Source organism: Palaemon carinicauda, chromosome 7 (genome assembly GCF_036898095.1).
Source record: "Palaemon carinicauda isolate YSFRI2023 chromosome 7, ASM3689809v2, whole genome shotgun sequence".
Classification (NCBI taxonomy): domain Eukaryota; kingdom Metazoa; phylum Arthropoda; class Malacostraca; order Decapoda; family Palaemonidae; genus Palaemon; species Palaemon carinicauda.
In genome coordinates this window covers 82,622,339-82,644,725 of record NC_090731.1, presented here as the reverse complement: position 1 = coordinate 82,644,725, position 22,387 = coordinate 82,622,339, and the positions used below count along the sequence as shown (strand labels likewise).

The 22,387-nt window shown below is 33.8% G+C and overlaps 1 protein-coding gene across 1 annotated transcript in view; it reads right to left on the bottom strand.

Annotated features, from left to right (window-relative positions):
• Nucleotides 1-22,387, bottom strand: part of Sulf1 (Extracellular sulfatase Sulf1) — an 893,213-nt gene that overhangs the window by 35,540 nt on the left and 835,286 nt on the right. The window contains exons 19-20 of the mRNA XM_068376733.1: nucleotides 18,762-18,976; nucleotides 17,899-18,030 (exon numbers count right to left, since the gene is read on the bottom strand). Coding sequence (XP_068232834.1) covers nucleotides 17,899-18,030; nucleotides 18,762-18,976 — 347 coding nt within the window. The remainder of the gene's footprint in view (nucleotides 1-17,898; nucleotides 18,031-18,761; nucleotides 18,977-22,387) is intronic.

The window sequence follows — 22,387 nt, the reverse complement described above, 5'->3', positions numbered from 1 at the left end:
GTAATTGGCCCGAGCCTTAAATCACATAAATCAACCCCTACTAGCCGAAAACTCTTCACTTTCACTTTCTTTCCCTCTTTCTTTTTTCAACGCATCAAACAATCTTTTCGCCTTCTCCTGAATCACCATAAGGCTCACCGGACTACGCCGTTAATTTTGATCTTCCAACCAAAGCACCAATAATCTTTCCATTTCAATAACTAAACCACAACGCTGCTTGGTTATCTCTGTTGATTTCATAGGAGCAGATCCTTTCACATGTTCAACAATGCGCTCTTTCGTCACGGTCGAACGACTAAGGCCAAGCGACTGGCCAATGTTCGTTGGCGTTTCACCATTTTTAGATCGCTCAATAATGCCTAATTCAACTTCCATGGTGATGGCCTTTCTTTCTTTGATGCACTACCATCAGAAGAATCTACCTTACGCTTTGGAGCCATAACGATGGGCAAAAAGTTAAAAAAAAAACGATCAAACACGTGAGAGAGAGAACCGTAATCAAAATGGGGTATCACTGAAACTGAGTGATGCGACTGACGCCATCTTCCTCGCCCACAACCGAAACAAAGCTTATTCATCCGCTGCACGCTAGGAACTAGTTTGTAATTGTTTACGTCGCTTACGACGCTAACGACGAAAGACAGAACGACAATTAATAATATTTTTTATATTTTTATGGCGCGTTTGTAACCTCGAAACAGCGTAAGTCGGGACCGTCGTAACCCGAGGACTCCCTGTATCAGTTGTTTCTGACACATGTCTGTAATAAGACAAATCATTATTAAATTGATCAAACAAAAATGTCTCAGACAAGTTAACATCATCATTGGAAGAGACATCATCACAAGCAAAAATACCTTCAATGGACAATTCATTAGAATTCTCAAAAAGAGAATCAACACAAACTAACATGTCTTCACTAGACCAATTAGTAGAACAGTCAGAAGACATAACATTACGAACCAAAATGTCTTCTCGAGACAGGTTGGTAGAACATTTGATAGCAGAAAGATTACCAGGAGCTAACACATCATTACTAGACATATTAGTAGAACAGTCAACAGTTGAACAAATATCACAAACTGACATATCTTCACGAGATAGGTCATCAGAACAATTATTAGTGGAAGCATCAATACAGACCAGCGAGTCTTCATGAGGCAAGTCGGTAAAATTAACAACAGTGGAGACATTATCATGAACTGACACATCATTTTCAGATGTGCAGGTAGAACTCTGACTCTTCTCATGAATCTCAGCACTCAAAGAAAACAGAGTAGACAAATCAGTACTAAGAACCTCCAACTCCTGATCAAGAACTGACTCGTTCACCATCTTTGGTCGGACATCAACAGTCATATCTACCAAGACATTACCTAGCAAAAATTGAACTCCATTAATAGGCAACTTGGAGATCAAACCAACAACAACAGGCCCTCATAACCAGTCACAATGAAGATCCATACAATGCAAGGGAATGCTAAGATGGGCACCATCCCCACGAACGGGAGCATGCTTACCAATAAACGAATGCTCAGTTACAGGGACAACTTATCTCAAAACAAGTAACTGGGCACAACCAATATCATGCATAATACAAACAGGGTGTAGTGAGCCACCATCAATAGCAACAAACTCCTTAGCAGTATATAGCTTGAAAACCCTATCAACAGGTCTGGAACTAATATTGGAATTAACAGGCATCCTGTCAAAAGTGTGGTCATTTATAATGTTAACCTATACTGGTACCACACTATAACGAGACTTTGGTAGCGTTACAAGAGCCACCGTTTTAGCTTCTTTCCTTTTCAACTTAAAACATTCAGACACCGTGTGACCTAGTTTCTTGCAATAATTACATATTACAGAACTGCTAGTAATAGAAATGTTATCAAAACTGTTGCTTTGAGACTTGACATGTGAATCAGAATTAGTATGCTTATCTGTGTCCCTATAGTCTTTTGACCTATAAAACCTTTTATCACTAGACCTAGACTCCTCGTGAGCCAGTACATAATCATCAGCACATACAGCTGTTTCATGAAGGGTAGATAACTTTCTTTCATTTAAGTAAACCTTGATATTCTCACTAACACAATTCTTAAACTGTTCAATTAAAATAGTTTCTCTTAATCTATCATAATCATCCCTACACTCTGCAGCTTTACACCATTTATCAAACCAATCTGATTGTTCTCTATTAAATTCTACATATGTCTGCTTATCTTGTTTTGTCCAACTCCTAAATTTCATTCTATTCGATTCGGGAGTTAATTCATAGGATTGTAAAATAGCATTTTTTCAGGAATTCATAATCATCTACTCTATCCTCAAGAACAGAAGCATAAACTTTTTTTGTGCCCCACCACACAAAACTCCTGATAACATATGAGCCCAATTTTCTGCTGTCCACTTACATTTCTTAGCCTTTCTTTCAAAACAAACAAAATATTCATCTAAATCCTTCTCATTAAAAGGAGGCACAACTCTATCTAGACTAGAAATATGTGATCAATATTTATCTGAATCACTAGAATTAGCCTGCTTAATCTATTCAAGTTTCAACTCTTTTTGAACATTAATTTCTCAAACCTTCATTTCAGCTTCAATTTTCAATTGCTCATGTTTTAACTCTGCTTCTCTCTCTCACGTTCAGCTTCTAATTTTGATTTCTCACGCTCAGCCTGAGCTTCTAACTCTTCTTCTCTTAAATGAGCTTCTATTCTAAGCCTTTCAAGTTCCACAGCTGGCAAATCAGAACACACTGATTCCCTAACCATAATATCTAACACTTCCTGAGGTAACACATTGTATTCAACCAAATGCTGAACTAACACATGTTTAATATTCTCTTTCTTCAAGGAATTTTTAACATTAAGCATAAGGTGTTTGCCTAAACTCACTAAGCTAGATTTCTCAAGATCACTCAACTTCTCAACTTTCGGATCCTCACATAATTCATCAAAAAACTCAGATGCATTATACTCTGACATGTTTGCTGGGTATTTTATACAATTAACAAATGTATACTTCACAAACAATGTTTGAATTACAAACAGGATAACAATTCAGATCCCGGATATAGGCCTCCAATTCTGTTACGTTCAACTATTGTATACGACGTAGATTATGCAAAATCTACTCATAAAGCTTACTAAACAATAGCAAAAGATTAACAGCAAAATAAAAATAATAGCCAGCAAACAGAAAAATAAAACTATATTTAAGATTTAACATAAATATTTACAGCATTGCACAAAAATCCACCGAATATTCACGACATACCAAAACTAATGGATAAATATACAAAGCTGTTACAAAGTAGGGCACGTTGACTTTCCAAACTTCTATACAGTGAGGGAAAGATGGTGTCGAGTAGTTTTAAATGTAAAATGTTGCCACGAAGAATCAGTGCTTCTGTCTAATGATGAATGTTTCAATCTTTTTTAAAATACTTTATCGTTGTGTGTAGACACTAACTTCCTGAGTCACAGAGGGTGTAGGTGAAGAATGTCTCCAAACACGAGCAGTGTTCAGTTAGGTCTCTTTCGTCTCTGCCTCCCCCTGTCCTTTGTATATGCATGTCCAATACTCCAGAGAATTCCGGAGCATTCAAGACTAACATTACACAATAGCAACGTGCCAGGTGCTCACTCTTGAATCATCCTGTTGAACTCATGTTAGTCAGACGGCAGTTATGAGAAGTATCTAGAACTCCCGTTCCAGAACACAATGATATTTTGAGTTACAATTGCATTAACATATATAAAAATGAATTAACATATATGAAATAAAATAAGCTATTTTCACAGGTTTTGCAATACAATATGCATAAATTTAACGTACATATGACAGGTACATGTCGAAGGGACTGGTGGAAATGGCCATTAGACTTTGTAAGCTTTACGTTAGATATATTCATCATCCTGGGCATGCTGAAGAATTTATTGAAACAAGCAGAAAATAATTAGAGCCCTTCTATTGGGCAAAATTCAGGTTAGAACTAGTGAGAACTAAGTGTTCGATAATATCTGCACTTAAATTCACCTGCAACTAAACACAAACTAAAAATGTACAACACCGAGTAAAGTCTTCATTGATGATGCACTCTGATGTGATTAATGAACTAGTTTCAAAATCTAATGAGGAAATAAATCATTGAATAGATTTGAGCTTATAGTGAAAAATACATTTAGAGATATATCTTAATCAGGTGTTCGAGCATGTGAACCTGTCAAAGTCAGAGTTGGCTCAAACAAAATGATTAGCTCATACTTAGTCACTTGAGTAGTTTTTTCTCTTCATTTGTATTTGAAATTGATGTTGCTAATCTAATAAGAAAGTTGAAAAAAGTGAGCTCAGGGAAGTTTAGTCTGTTATTCGTGGAATCAAGTAAAATTTTATTTCTTTCAATTGAGTTAAAAAACCGAGTTGAACTTGTGTCCTGATGCTGAAGAGTATTTGGCCTTATATTATGAAGTGACTGAGTAATCTTAACGTATCTATGAGGTTACCAGTATGGTCAGACAAGAAACAGTATACTTAGATGAACTTATTCTGATTTGGGTTTAACTTCAAGACGCTTCGGGAAGACGAGTTCATCTCCTTGCTCCCGAGGCCATCATAGCTAATGATGAGACAACTTAAGGATTTGTTAAATCAGTTGATGACGGAAAAAGAGTGGGGAACAAATAAAATTGTGTCATGGACCATTCAATTATCAAGGGGACCACTATCATATTGTTATTAGTCTCTATAATAACCTTATTGTGAAGGACACTAAATATGTGTATAACCACACAAATGACGTCCCAATACATGTTCTCTTATTAGAGTACCAGTAAGTAAAAGTAAAGTAGTGTCTGCAAGATTATTATGCCCGAACTGAAGGAGAGAAATTCACATGTCTGAGGCACCAGTAAATTACAAATAAAAGTTGGATACATGTTGTTGAAGAAAGATTTACATTAATGACTATAACAAACATTAATCAGGTATACTGTATATTTCTTTTGGTACTGGTGTCAAATTATACGCTGCGGTATCAGAAAGTGCATGCATTTGACACTACCTTGAAGAAACTGGATCTAATTGAATGACCCATGTGTCTAGTGAATAGATCAGTTATATAACTAATATAGAGAAACTCCATGTGGACCATTCTCTCCAGGATACCCCTGTATATATGCTGGTAGTAGCTACAGTTATAAAGACTATGGTAACTGCAATAGCAATGACTCGGATAGGTGGACGGTCCATGATGCAAAGCTTGTGTCATAAGAAGAGATGGGTATTCCAAGGAGAAGTTGAAGACTCCATCCTTGCTTCTGCAGTGCCAGCTTAAATCAATGTTACCCGCAACCCAGGTAGGATAGTTGATGCCAATAAGGATTCAACTTTTAAACTGTACTGCTTGTAAGTAATATTTTTCACAGGAAGAAATGTGTGGGCAATTTTATTGGTCATATTGATTTTTATACAAATGTTTGCTAAATGAATTTCATTTATGTGTTTTACAATGTGGGATTTCAGCAACTTATACTGATTAGTATGCCCTCCAAATAACAGAATTAACAACCAGAGAGGGGATGTTGTGCACCTCCTACATTTGCTAGGTACTCTGAAGAGGGTAGTGTTCCAGGCTCCCCTGGACAAAGGATCAAATGCATATTACTAATACATTGTCATACAACATATTTAACCAACATTTGCCCAATACCAGGACTAATGGAGTTTCACATTACTAGAATGTGGAGTCTTCCATTCGAGATTTCCACAGTTTTAGTAGGGTTAGTATTTCTTTGAGTACCTGGGACATCATTTATAAAAAGCCTGAGTAAAAACCGATTGATTGTCATGAATGCAAGGGGCCTGCAGAATCAATTCCTGTGTATCTATGTAAAAGTCTTAAGGAAATAAAAACCAGCAACATAACCTTTAAGTTTTATTGTCCAAGCCATGGAACATGTATACAACCAAATGCCAATATAAGTATATATATATATATATATATATATATATATATATATATATATATATATATATATATATATACATATATATATATATATATATATATATATATATATAGTATATATATATATATATATATATATATATATATATATATATATATATATATATACATACATATATATATATATATATATATATATATATATATATATATATATATATATATATATATATATATATATATATATATACGTATATATATATATATATATATATATATATATATATATATATATATATATATATATATATATATATATATACATATATATATATATATATATATATATATATATATATATATATATATATATATATATATATATATATATATATATATATACGTATATATATATATATATATATATATATATATATATATATATATATATATATATATATATATATATATATATATATATATATATATATATATATATATATATATATATATATATATATATATATATATATACAGTCAAACCTCTAGCTACGAAAGAATCGGCTTACCACATTTTCACTATACGAAAGGAGATGCGAAGAATTTTACGACTCGTATCACGAAAAATGTTTCGGACAACGAAAGGCCGACCGTATCCGAGAAGGATTTTAAAATTAGCGAGCCGCCAGCCCTTAAACTCGCTGCCATCCTCCTGCATTCTCATTCGTTATCTCCCTACTCGGATGCTAGTTACCACCATGAGATCCTGCTCTCCTCTTAGTCGGCATCTACTGTACTGTATCCCATTGTGCATCTACGCATTGGCGTTCCTATGTCTTTTCATTTCGGCAGTGGTATCGTAAGCATTGACTTGGTGTTTCTGATTTCGCTTTCGTAACAACTTTACATGTTGTACTTACAATACATTATTAGCCATGAGTCCCAAGAAAGTAGCTGATGTCAAGGGAAAGAAGAAAATGATGCTTTTCATGGAGATGAAGATGGAAATAATCAAGAAATATGAGGCTGGCATGCGGTTAAGTGTGCTCACGAAGGAATATGGCCGAAATCTGTCTACGATAGGAATGATCCTGAAGCAAAGGGAAGCTATCAAAGCAGCAACACCTTCTAAGGGTGTGACTGTTTTCTCCAGCAAGAGGAGCCACCTCCACGATGAGCTGGAGAGACTGCTGCTTGTCTGGATAAAGTCCAAAGAAATGGCTGGAGACAATATCACCGAAGCGATAATCTGCCAGAAAGCCAGCGCCATTTTCGGTGATCTCGTGCATGCTCAGGCCAAAGCCGACGCAGGAGAAGGAACATCGAAGCAGGAACCCCCAGAGTTCAAGGCTTCTCGTGGGTGGTTTGAAAAATTTAAGATATGCTAAGGCATTCATTCGGTGGTGCATATATGGGGAGACCTTCGACAAGTTGACTGTCCGGGAAGGCTACAGTCCCCAGCAAGTCTTCAATTGTGACGAGACTGGGCTTTTTTGGAAAAAATGCCTCGTCAAACTTACATCACGGCAGAAGAAAAGAGGCAACCTGGGCATAAGCCTATGAATTACAGGCTTACCCTTGCACTCTGTACAAATGCCAGTGGGGATTGCAACACCAGCTGGTGTATCACTCCGATACTCCTCGAGCCTTCAAGACCCACAAAGTCACTAAGGAACATCTAAACGTGTTATGGAGGGCTAAAGGAAAAGCCTGGGTAACAAGACAATTGTTTATCGAGTGGATAGATATTTGTTTTGGCCCAACTGTGAAAAAGTATTTGGAAGAGAAGCGCCTCCCTATGAAATGCCTGCTGGTGCTGGACAATGCCCCTGCTCACCCTCCTTTCTTCCATGAAGATATTGCAGCACAATATTCCTTCATCAAGATTCTCTATCTTCCACTGAACACCACCCCTCTCCTCCAGCCCATGGACCAGCAAGTGTTTTCCAACTTTAAGAAACTACACGAAATATCTCTTCAAGAGATGTTTTGAAATCAGTGAGAGCTTAACCTCACCCTTCGTCAATTTTGTAAGGAGCATTTTGATATTGTCATATGCCTCCAAATGATCGATCAAGCTCGGCAGGAGGTTTTGAGGTGCACCTTGAACTCTGCTTGGAAGAAGCTGGGGCCTGATGCCATCTCCGCACAAGATTTCGAGGGCTTCCCTGCAGACCAAATTGAAGACGATTCTGGAAATGTTGACGAACCTAAACCTGATGCTCAATCTAAAGTTGCCGAGATCGTTACACTCAGGAAGTCCATGGGTCTGGAAGTTTATGAGGCTGACATCAATGAGCTTATCCAGGAGCATGAAGAGGAACTTACGACGGATGACCTGAAGGAGTATGAGGCCATGCGAATGAGCGTCATTCAGGAAGAGTACAGTGGGGGGGGGGAGAGGATGACCCACTGAAAATGGCAGAAATTAAAGAGGGTCTAGATGGTTACTTTAAAATAGTGGCTCTCGTAGAAAAAGAAAAAAAAACAGAAAAAATTCTCACAGGTTATGCGCTTGAGTACTGTTATGAAGTTTGCCCAAGTTATTTCAGGAAAATTTTAAGAAGCAGGCAGAAACAAGCTTCTTTAGTCGATTATTTTAGCAAGAAGCCTTTGGGAAAAGCGGACCAAGCGCCAGCTAAAAAAAGAAAGAAAAGTGGAAGTGATAAAGAAAATACGTAGTGTAATTTAAATTTAGAAAATAGAAAACGTAAAGTAAAAAAAAATAGAAAAAAGAAAAAACAAAAGAAATTTTATTTCAAGTTTATTGTCAAGTTGTGTTAATATTTATTGCCATTTGTAGATGCCTTTCCTAAAATCAAGTGTTAATGTTTTCTGTCATTTATAAATCTGTTTTGTAAAGTTAAGTGTTTACTTTTTCTGTCACTTGTAAGTAAACGTTTTGCGCCGTTTTCATCCTCTACCTACCAGCACTTCGCTCTCGGACATCACCTCACTCCAAAGGTAAGGTTCCACATTTTTGTTACTTTATATTTACTGTTTTCTCTAATTAAACACTTCTTTTTCAGAATATTAATGTAAATTTATTATTAAATGATCAAAATACAGTACTTTTCATATATTTAGTACTGTTTAATGGCGCATATCCTTTTTATAATCATTTAATGCGGTGTTTTACTAGGGTATGGACGAATTAGGCTATTTACATGTAAAAGGTGACATGCTACACGAAAAAATAAATTTATGAAAGCTCTAACGGAACCAATATATATATATATATATATATATATATATATATATATATATATATATATATATATATATATATATATACATATACATATATATATATATATATATATATATATATATATATATACATACATACATACATATATATATATATATATATATATATATATATATATATATATATATATATATATATATATATATATATATATATATTTATATATTTATATATATATATATACATACATATATATATATATATATATATATATATATATATATATATATATATATATATATACAGTATATATATATATATATATATATATATATATATATATATATATATATATATATATATATATATATATATAAATTCATGTCCTATACATTAGAATAGCTCTTCTTGACATGAAAGGAAAGTGATTACTAAAAAGTTTTGTACTAGGTTGAAGCAGCATCGGTGAATATAGCAAAGTTATGCTAACAAGAAAAAAATAAGATTACATGAGTGGAACAATTTTGACAAAAATTTTGATATCACTTGGTGATATCACTTCAATATCACATCAACTGAGATAGAAAAAGCTAATGAAAGAGATAATACACACAATTCAAGATAAGAATAATCAATGATCATTGTCAAAGAACTTCCAATCAAAAAAAGTTTGTTGTGCCATGGAACATAGTCCTAGGTTTGATTGAAATTATTAATTTTCTCAATAATGGTAGGGGGGAGCCAACCTGTTAGTATAAATCACAGAAAAGGCATTCTGCATACTGACTGATTGCTATGTATTAATATAAAAGGGCAAGACATAAAAATCTGCTGGAATCTTCTACTGGCAAGCATGTTATGGCCAATATACATTACCCCCCCCCCCCCCCCTCTCTCTCTCTCTCTCTCTCTCTCTCTCTCTCTCTCTCTCTCTCTCTCTCTCTCTCTCTCTCTCTCTCTCTCTCTCTCTCTCTCTCTCAGAGAGACCACTCCTTTTCCGAATTGATTATGAAATTTGTTACGCTCAAAGATTATATTCCTCGTAATGTTTGCTGAGGGCATAACAAAACAGTAAAACAAGAGATCATGTGGCACTTTGAATATTGGGTAAGAACATTGAACTAATAATATTGTTCCACAACTCCATAAAACCTAACTGAGTTTGTGGAAAACTGCATAAATACCTGCTAAATTTAGAGAATGCTTCAGACAAATAATGGATATAGCTTTTGGCTTAACACCTTTTATAGCATTTCTGATCCATATTGTGTTTTCCAGACACCAAGGCCCTATTGCCGTGGACCTGTCCTCAACAATTGGCAGTATTAAACCTTTGTTGACCAATTTTCTCAAAAATCATATCAGAAAATATGTACTTCACCATTTTGTTTCTAAGAAAACAATAAACTATTCCATCTCTATTGTGGCCCATATAAGATAAATTGGTGTGTTACCAACAATTATTAAGAATATTTGTTTTGTTTCATAAAATTAAGTAAATGGTGGTGATAAACTAATTTTGAATCTCAAAGTATAGATAGGAGACGGTTACCTTCTCCCTCATCTGATTCTGCCTAGGAAGAAATTCCACTGACTCAAAGAGGTTTCCTAGTTTTTTTAGTCTCAAACAGCTGTCTTTGTCTTCCGGTCCTTGAAAATTTTATCATCAGGCCAGATTATGTTTTACTGCAATCTGATAATCCCTACTAATATTTCTAGAAGTAATTTCCTATGGTGTCTAATAATTTTCTGTTCTTTATTGTTGATCATTAAAGAGTTTCAACACTTGTCAGCAAACAGCAGTGAGAACAGAATACATTACAAAATAGTAAATAATTACTAGATTAATGTGCTCTGATTATTCAAACGATTTTTCCTCTAATCATCAGAGTCTTAGATTAGATATGGATTAATGGTAAAATATTTAGCAAATGTATTACACCTTTATTAAAGGTAAAGGTGTTTGATTTCAGTTCCAGTTTTGTCAGAATAGATTCTCACCAGAATGTCAGCTGGGCAAGCCCAATTCACAACCTTTACCAGAAAACGTGCTGTGCGTTGATTTTATCGACACATTATGAACTGTCAAAGGACGACGTCGATATTAGCGATACTTCAATTTTCAAATTTCGCGGGATTGAGTCTCGAACCTCCAGAAACTAGCTCAGTGACGTAGATATATTCTTTAACCAATCAGCTTGCAGCTGGAGGAAAGAGTTGCCAGATAGTACAGGGTTTTACACACATTAAAAGAAAAGGTAACATCACCCCTAATATCGTAAGAGGGTCTGCCCCTCTCTTTTAATCTTCTCCTGTACTTTTCTTTCTCCCTATTTCCTTCATCTTTCCCATCCCGAGTACCTGCCTTTGAGGTATAAACTGGATTGTATCCTGGGGTACTCTTCCTTTCCCCATATTCCCCACTTCCCTATTCTTATTATTATTATTATTAACTTCAGGGGGTAGGCGGAGATATCGACGTATGTTTACAGTATGTGTTGGTGGTAAGAATGTTTTCCACTTCCGACACATTTTATCATTATTTTCAGTTTTAATTCATTAGAATGGCCTTTCATGGAGGTCCTGTAGAGAGTGGGGTTCCCCTACTGTATAAGACCGGAAAAGTACCCATCAAAGTAAAATTAAGTAAGTATAATAATGATTGCTTATCATATACTAGTGACTTTGAGATTCAAAATGACAGTGATTGTGACATGTCAAATGAAGAAAGTCACGATTGTCCAACCGCAATCGGTAAAATTTATGGGTACAAACGAATCTGCCTGAAAAGGGATCTGATAAGGACGTATAACACAAAATTGAAGTGTTTAGATACGTAGTATACAATTTGAATAGGTTTTATATATATTTTTCCTATATGTTTATTTTATTTTATTTCATAAGGTAGGTAATAATAGTGTTGGCCGGAGAGTGCGTATGCAAATACACACTTGCAAATACACATATAAACACATCCATTCAACAAACTATTATTTCTTGTACATTTATTATAAATTTTCTTATAATCGTTCACAAAATTTATTAATATTCTGACATGAAAAAAAAAATTAAAATGCATCAAAAACTATTCTATCAAGCCATCAAAAACAAAAAAGTTCTTTACATGTGTTTATCAGTTTTAATTTCTATTTTTTTTTCTTAATATAATCTTCACACTTCTGTGAGATTTAATTAGTAGCTATGAATCTCCATTTCAAGGATATTCCTTTGATATATAAATATTGGGTAATTTAATTTGTAATAAATGAGAAAATATTAGTTTTATGATAAAATTGCGAAACTCACGATGCCGCTGTCGTCCTTTGGCAGTATTCCCCTAGCACTTCGTGGGTTAATTGTACATTATCCTAGGAAAGTAGACATAGGGTCATATGAGTTGAATAAAAAAGGGATATCTGAAGAATTTGACTCTTTTTGGGCCTCTCCAATCATAGTGGTAATGAAAAAGGATGGCTTTATTGGATTGTGTATCGACCGATTGAATGAAATCACTAAGGATACATTTTCTTTCTACCTTCTATCAAAAAAATTGCTGGTTAAGGTTAGAACCACAAATATTACACAATAATAAATTCAAAGTCAGGCTATCACCAGATTCTATATATATATATATATATATATATATATATATATATATATATATATATATATATATATATATATATATATACATATATCCATATATAAATATATATACATACATATATATATATATATATATATATATATATATATATATCTATATAAATATATATACATATATATATATATATATATATATATATATATATATATATATATATATATATATATATATATATATATATATATATATATATATATATATATATATATATACATATATAATACACAATAATTAATTCAAAGTCAGGCTATCACCAGATTCCTGTGCATAAGAACAGTAAAGAGAAAATGGATCTTATGCGATCCTTTGTATCAGCTTAACCTTCTTTATAGATTGAAAAGTGGATGAAGCTATTTTTCTTGTTTGGTAATGTAGGTTTTAATACCTCTAATGGTCAGAGTATTTGTAAGCTTAGATGACCTAATGTTTACAGAAAGCGTGGCTGAAGAGCATACCAGGAATAATGTACAAGTTCTCAAAGCATTGAGCCAAAGTGACATGAAAATAAATCTAACGGAATACATATTTTTCCAATGGAAAGTAAAGTTCTTGGAACATGTTATAACAACAGAAAGAATAAAGCCCTGTTTGGATAAAGTGAAAGCTATAAAAGAATACCCAAGGCCAATGAACACAAAAGAAGCTGCTAGTTTTCTTGAGCTATTTGGTTAAACAATCATTCTATTTTTATTATCATCAACTTTAATTTGCATCCAGAGATTTATTGGAGGGGGCAGAGAGAAAATTACCATTTAATGATTTATTTGTAAAAGCAATTTCACTTCACACCAAAGGGCCCTTACTTAAGAAGCTTTTAAAATTTTATCTTAAGACTATTCTTATTGCAGGGAAAAGGAATAAAGTGACTGATGTACTTTCCTGTAGGACTTATTCCAAGAGTTTTACAGAAGGAAAAGGAAAAACAATCTGTAGTTTTGATGGAATCTGAAGAGGGCACAAGTATTCAGCAGGATCATCTCTGCAGCACTTGTAGAAGGAATGAAGGTGGTCAGCCAAAGGAAAAACAAAGAGAGAGAGAGAGAGAGAGAGAGAGAGAGAGAGAGAGAGAGAGAGAGAGAGAGAGAGAGAGAGAGAGAGAGAGAGAGAGAGAGAGGGGATGAATAAATGCAAATACACTTGCACAATGGTGTTTAGTATACCTGCCCCAAAAATGAGAAAGTGGTTTATTTGTGTGATTGTGATGTAAAAGAAGTGAGAAAAGGTAAGAGGTTGAGGCCTGGATTGCTTAAGATGAAAGCTTTTGTTAAAGGAGAGTGTAAAAATTTCCATCTGTCCTAAATGTACTGCAAGATAAATTTGATAGCCTATTGAAGAGGGCATAGATTGTATTGTACTTATTATAAAAGACTGGTACTATATATAATAGCAAAGACCAGGAAAGTCTCAGTTTCAAGTTGTCCTTCACCATCCTTTGGTTAGGTGAGCCATCCAAATCTTTGTGCCAGTAATCTGGGGATATAAAGGGTATTCAAATAACTTTTATTGAGTGAATAAATCACTGGCTACTACAATGCACTTGTACTTACTGTACATCTCTACAACATTTAGAAGGCTTCGAGAAGGCTAAAATCACAGGGTGCACCACCATTTTAAAAAATGTCAAATGCATTCTAGAGGGATCCTCCCTTTCTTTAGAGAGTTGACAATAAAAAGCACTTTTGTTGTCACTTCACAAGTGTTCCAAAACATGGTTTAATCTCCTGAGAAATGTCATATCAAATTAAATTCAAGAAAGTAAACAAAACCACTTAATTTAGCAATAGGAATATGTACACCAACAGATCACAAATAAACATAAAAATAAACATACAGCTCGGTAATCCAATAAATTATTACCTCATAACTATAAAGAAATTCAATTTGTTTCATTACTTCACCAACAATAATAAAAACAAAGTTTTTCTTATGCATAGTGTAAATTATTGTAGACTTAAAAATCGACACGTGCAGATGGATATAAATATCATTGCACATTGTCAAGCATGTACTACAATTGTTTTAAATCCCATAAAATTTTTGAGCCAAGGGTCTCATTAAGTTTTAATCGAGTGATGATGTGGGTTCATTTCTCATAGCATGTTCATACCACAGATCTAGGGCCGTTTTGACCTCATTGTTGATTTTCTTGTTGAACTTCATTGCTGACTTACTTGTTGGAGTAATCATTGTTGATCAGTACATATAAAACTTGATCCAGTTCTTCGTGACTTGTCTTCCACGTGCAACAGTAGGATATAGCCCACTTGGTGAAGGTCTTGCACTGGGTGGGGTAGATACTCCTACGAATATTCCAATAAGCAGCTCAGTAACCACGTTAGGAGAGACCAGAATCAGATGTACGAAGGTGACCCGGCTGAGCCAAATAAAAGGATAAGATCAAGCATGAATGATATCCCAAAGATGAGTGTGATATCAAGACTATTGTGTACGAGAATGTCACCTACATGGCTCCTGAAATAGCTGTTAATTTCATCAGCTATTACCAAATGGCAAAGATGAAAAGCCTTATCATGAAATACAAACCACCCCACCTGTGCAGGACTCACTGAAGAGGACCAACCTCATCTAAAGGCATACAACCCATCCGAGAATGTCATGGCTCTTACGAATGGATTATGACAAAGCATCTCTCAAAAGGGTGATATTAGGAACCACATTCATTGTACATATGGAAGAGAAGTCTCTTAAGATCATATCATTGAACACACCAAGATCATCGGAAGTGGCCAAGAAAGTCTTTAACATGGGATTCTTGAGGTACTATTGATCCAATACCAGAATCCCACCCTCAACACTAAGCAGGAAGAGTTTGTCTTTCTATCCAGCAGATGTCTGGATGGCATCCATTGCAAAACAGAAGAACCTTATTTAGACCTTGATCAGAGGAGACAGCCTGCCTGAAGTCTACTTGGACTGGCGAGCGTCTCACCCGATCACAGCCACGTAGACTCCACCCTCGACTAACTCGGTACAATATCAGGTCCACAGGACAGTACACCATCACCTACAGTCACATATAATGCTGAATGTCTGGACCACATGGCTGAGGCTAGTGGCCATTCAAAGTTCTTACTAGCCAATCAATATCATGATCAAGGATACCCTCTCAATCCACATCTCCTCAAGCAGCCAATGAGTATTCATCTACTTTGACTGTTAAAGGGCTTTTTTTATATGAACTTCTGAGCCCCCAGCTTGATAATGAAAACAACAAGATCAGTGCAGCAGATGCAGCAATGATCTTTAACACTGCCTATCATTAATATTACCTATGCCAAGGAGGTCATATTTTCACAATTTTTTTTTGTTTTGTTTACTTGCTTGTTTGTTTGTCAGCAGCCTATTTCATAAAGTTACAGATGAATTTTGTTGAAACTTTCAAGATATGTCAAAATTGGGCTAGCTTTGATGTGATTAGATTTTGGCAGTGAATCCGATTAAAAAAAAAAAAAAAAAAAAAGATTCTTTGCTATTGCAAGATAGGACCAATTCGGATATTTTTGCTTACTCAAAAAAGTTACTAATAAATATTTATGAAAATTTCAGGATATGTCAGAAATGGGCTAACTTAAAACTGAGTGGATTTTAGCAGAGATCTGGATAGCTATCTGGATCCAAGATTTTTTAAAGGAATCCTCACTACTACGAGATTGGACCAATTTGGATATTGTTGCTTTGTAAAAATGTTAAGAAAAAATTTTGATGACAATTTCAGTATGTCAGAATGGACTAACGTAAAAGTGATTCGGTTTGGCAGTGAACCGGATCATCATCCATATCCAGGATTATTTTTAAAGAATTCTTCACTCTTGCTAGATTGGATCAATCTGGAAATTTGTGATTTACTCAACACATAAAGCCAGAATATTTGGTAAAAATCTTAAGCATAAAGCCATTATGAGGTCTAGCCAATCATAGCCTTATTGTCTGGATTCTGGTATTATTCTGGACCTGCTTATCCAGAATTTGAAATTTCAGTGGCCTTGAGGAATAATGGCTACTGTAAAGGAACAAATCAAGCTAGTGATTATCGAGACCAAGATATAGAGTGCATTTCTTTAAATCTTTAATCTTATACTGCTGTCAGATATCCTTTATGCAAGCTTTTATATATATTGTCTACTGTTCATTACCTTCGACAGGGTATTATTTTTGTGAACTAAATTTGTTATGACTTGAAAAAATACTTTAAAAATAAATATTGGTGACTTATAATTGTCTCCCCAAACAAATAAATAGGGATCTAGTGAAGGTTGAGATGGTATTATATAGTGAAATAAAATACCTTTAGGGAAGTCTGCACTCTGAGTGCTTTTCATACATTATTATTATTATTATTATTATTATCATTATTATTATTATTATTATTATTAACTACTGTCCTGGTCAGGTCAAAATTTTTATTGTTGTCATTATCATTATTGTTATCATTATAAAAATGAATGAGTGACTGTTAAATAAAATGCCTATTTGCTGAAAATTAAAAAAGGAAAAATAACAATAAATATATGATGATAAAAAGCATTAGGAGGATAAAATATATGAAATAATAAAAGTTTACAAGAAATATTCAATAAGGCATTTACGCAAAATATATAAATTTCAATTTCAAAGTTTCACAATCATTTATGTATAAAAAAAATTCTTTGCACTTTAACTGTTACTCAATCAAATAAAAACAGTGTAACAAATGTAAGAGAGCCGGATATAGATCAGTGTTAACCTACATAGTTACTCGTAAATAACATATTGCATTTTTCATTGTGTCAATTCCTTTTCAATGTGTCAGAAACATAAGTATGTGTAAAACAGTGGTCAGTATAGTCTCAAACAGAGATCTGTAGAATGGTAAGTAGTCTAAAGAATTTTTGGGGAATTGGTAGGTCTCATATTTAAGAAAAAAAAAAATATAAAAATTCATAATAAGCAGAACTGTGCTAAATATAACCTATTTTTTTTTTTTTGTTAGATCAATTGATCTCTAGCAAAGAAAAAATAAAAACTGTAAAGAGGATGACTTACCTATATTAAGGTCATAATAGGTAACGAGTCCTGTAATAAATTCGCAATAGAGAAAGTTGTGTGTTTCATTAATAGTCCGTAAGCACCAATATGTATTGTTTGGAGCATTCATGCAGAAACAGAATTTTCCATCTGGAACAAAAATAGGATGTTATAAAAATTCTGCTATTCAAATTGGTAAATATATAATTTAGATTTTTTCAGTTATTTTATTTTTGTCACAATGATTCAGTCAGATACTGATATGAATACTTTGAAAGTTACTTGACATATCAATTACACATGGGTATTCAATACAGGTGGTATACCATATATTTCTTATTCTAAGAGGTTAAAACAAAATTTCATATCCTCACAAGTACACAATATAGCAAATTTGACTCAAGATTTCATTATTCCCCCTTTAAATATAGTTTACAATAATAGAATTAAAACATAGCCTATAAATGTAGTGATACTAAAAGAATTTTTAGAATAGTTCTTTGAATATAAAAGGAATATCAGTACTTGATAATGACAAAAAAAAATACAATATACTGTAATCATATTGCCGAATTACCAAAAACACATTAAAAAAGAAAAATGAAAAATATCATATAATTCTTGAGCACCATACACTGAGGATAATTGCTAGATCCTCTTGGAACTGTGAAAGATTTATTACTAAATAAGGTGGGAAAATTGGAAAAAAGATATTTAGAGATGTTACCTGGCGTGAAAAACATGACCACGGTAGGCAGGAAGAGATAGAAATTATCAAATGAGAAGTAGAGGCTAGAGAGTGATGCATATAATGAAATGTGAAAATTAAACTGCAAGTAGTTTCTCCTTATAGAGAAGGTCTACTGGAACATGATACCTACCATGCCACAGAGGAGGTGTTTTCCAGTGATCATTGTCATGTTGGTAGCAGTTGAGTTTAGAAAACATTTGGCTGCATTCAGCGAGGCTGTCTTTGGACTTCCGCATCTTCCTTCTCATTTTCTGCTCCTTTCGTTTTAGACGCTCGAGTTTCAACTTTTGCCTCTCTGCCCTCTTCTTTGCCCTTTCATCCTGGATAGCTAACTTGGTAGCAATTCTGAAATTTCCATTAGTTTCTATTGACTATGTTTATGTTTGCCAGGGAAGTAAGATACTTTCCATATAATGTATTACTATACTTTACTATTCTACTGAAAATTCTACTACAAAACTTTTTGCCAAGCATTTGTATTTCTGAGAATAACTTTACAGGTCCTCAACTTACAAACAATTGGTTTCAAGAATCTGTTTGCTATTCAAAGTTTGTTAAACTTTGGCCTAGGGTAGGTTTAGCCTAACTCAAATCCCTACGATTTCCAACTACAAAAGTCAACAAATAGTCTAGTTTCCTATGATATAAATATCAAGTTATTTCTAATGTCGTTTTGCGAACTTCACCAAATCTTATAATTCATTGTTTTATTACATTATACGATGTAATCATACAGTAAACAAACAAGTGGACATATGCACTGCATAGTGTTTATGATTTCAGTTGGATATGTTTGCATCTTCGAATGTTTGTAAGTTGAGGACTTTCTTGGGTTCTAATTTCATGCATAATATAAAATAGTAGAGACAATAACAGGAAAAGCTTGATTTTTCTTATAATTTATGGTTAAGAAATTCTGTTAACATAGACGCAGTACTCTTTCCAAGATGAATTGGGAGTATCTGTCACTTTAAATATTTGATTTTTCTAAATAAGAAACTCCATATGGCCTTAAATATTTTATTAGTTAGAGAAGCATGCATCCATTATCCTTATTTTAGGGGAATTCATCATCACCAAACTTGAATTACAAAAAGGATTATGGAAATTTACAAATGATTATAATGCACTCAAAAGAGAGAGGCATTAATACTTTCAGTCTTGATTGATGATCATGAAAAATTTGTCTTTACAACTAATAAGAGACAGAAACACTTGAATTTGGTTCTGTAACAAAAGTAGGGAGCAAACACCCAAGTAAACATATACCAAGGTACTACTCTGCATCAACCAATAATAAATTAGTTGAAATAATCCCCATTATGGCCTTCATTGGTATCCAGATTGTTTTGTTCCTATATTTTGTATTTCTTGTGTGACAAGTATATCATATTCTTACAGATATCAAATGGAATGGGAAAGTAACACCTGATTACAACATGAAACCCTTTTATCTTTTCATGTGCAGTAATATTCACCTAACATGCTTCCTATGATATAGATTCTTAATCTAACTGAAAAATGATAGATGAATTAACCAATCATTCTGTATATTTAGTACATATTATTTTCGTTGTTCAAATTGATTAAAACATAATTGTAAATTCTGCTTTTTTCAGTTTCCACTTCCTAAAATGTTTAAGGATTTTATAAGAACAAACCAGATGTCTTAATTTAAAAAGAGTGCTAGTACTTTGAAAAGGATTACTGTTGAAAGTTTGAGAATGCATTTATTTCCATTCTGATACAAAATAAAATAAACTAACTATCATTTCCACCTAAAGGTGATTTGTTTCTCAATGACTGTTCACTAATGAATACAGATCAAAACAAATTTCCATATACAAGCAATGCCCTATATGGTAAGACCTCTTAGTACCAATCCATAATTTATGAGACTAATTCTTTGTGCTTAGAGTTTCAATAGTAATGCCTAGGTAATTTATAAAGATTCCTCTCCATTTCACCTAGTAGTTGTTTAAAAACTGCACAGGTTTCAGGATGGCAACGAATTCATGTCCACAAAGAGCGCACACTTATTAATTTCTTAATATCATCCCAAACTGATAGAAATTGATTTTAAAAGTATCACCATCTAAGAGTCTTTGTACTGATGATCATAGGAATTAGAAGGTAAAATAAGGTGTAAACATGTCCTTAATAAAATGATGTACTGTAATGTTGTCACATTTGAAGGAACATCAATGAAGTTGCAAGATAAGGCAGGAGCATTTATGTTATTTTGGAAAAACTAATGGATTACAATGAAAATTTGAGGTTTGATTTCTCAGCAGTTTAACCTAAATGACCAATTGCATAAAATAAATTCTAGATGCATTGCGACAACTCAACAATACAATACTGATCTAATACCATTCTTGAAAAGGTCATATCATCTTGTAATAAATAAAATAATAATGAACCTACAAAAAGGTATTTATTGCAATTATTTGATGGATAAAGATTATGGGTAAGGGGGTGTCCTATAGTTATGTTGGTAAATCCTTAATAAGTAACAAAAGTGGAATTAGTGAAAATTAAGGACAACAGAAAACTATTATTATTATTATTATTATTATTATTATTATTATTATTATTATTATTATTATTATTATTATTAACGGCTAAGCTACAACCCTAGTTGGAAAAGCAGGATGCTATAAGCCTAGGGGCCCCAACAGGGAAAATAGCCCAGTGAGGAAAGGAAACAAGGGAAAATAAAATATTCTAAGTAGAGCAACAACATTAAAATGAATATTTCCTAAATAAACTATAAAGATATTAACATAACAAGAGGAAGAGGAATAAGATAGAATAGTGTGCCCGAGTGTACCCTCAAGCAAGAGAACTCTAACCCAAGACAGTGGAAGACCATGATACAGAGGCTATGGCACTACCCAAGACTAGAGAACAATGGTTTGATTTTGGAGTGTCCTTCTCCTAGAAGAGCTGCTTACCATAGCTAAAGAGTCTCTTCTACCATTAGAAAGAGGAAAGTAGCCACTGAACAATTATAGTGCAGTAATTAACCCCTTGGGTGAAGAAGAATGGTTTAGTAATCTCAGTGTTGTCAGGTGTATGAGGACAGAGGAGAATCTGTAAAGAATAGGCCAGACTATTCGGTGTATGTGTAGGCAAAGGGAAAGAACCATAACCAGAGAGAGGGATTCAATGTAATCTGTGTGGCCAGTCAAAGGACGCCATAACTCTCTAGTTTTTATAACATAAGGACATATTTCAATATTTACATAGAATTCATAAAGTCGAGACCTTCGAGATCAGAGCTTTGTGTGGTTAAGAATACATGAACCACCACTTTGTCCCATTTGCAACAACAGATCTCCTCCAGTGTTCAACACTGGTTGCCTAGCTGTTCTCTAATGCCGTGCAGCAAACAATACACATACAAATAAAAAAGCATTTTCTTTCTACGGTTTCTTTAATGCAGTCCATGCAGCAACCAGTTCCAAATCAGGTGGTAGCTTCTAAACGAACATTCTCTAAAATGGAAGAAATGAGCCTTTGCCAAAAGACCTCAAGGCCATGGTTGTTGCACCTGCACATCATCCTTCTAGAAGATGGATGGATCCCTACGCCTTTACAGGAATTACAAACATCTTAACATGCAGATGGAACTAGGCCACTACCCCCGCCCCATATTGCCGACAAGTCCACTTACCTTCACAGTATTAAAGTATTCTCCACCCTCGACCTCCTAAAGAGGTATTATCAGGTGCCCATAAACCCAAAAGTGCT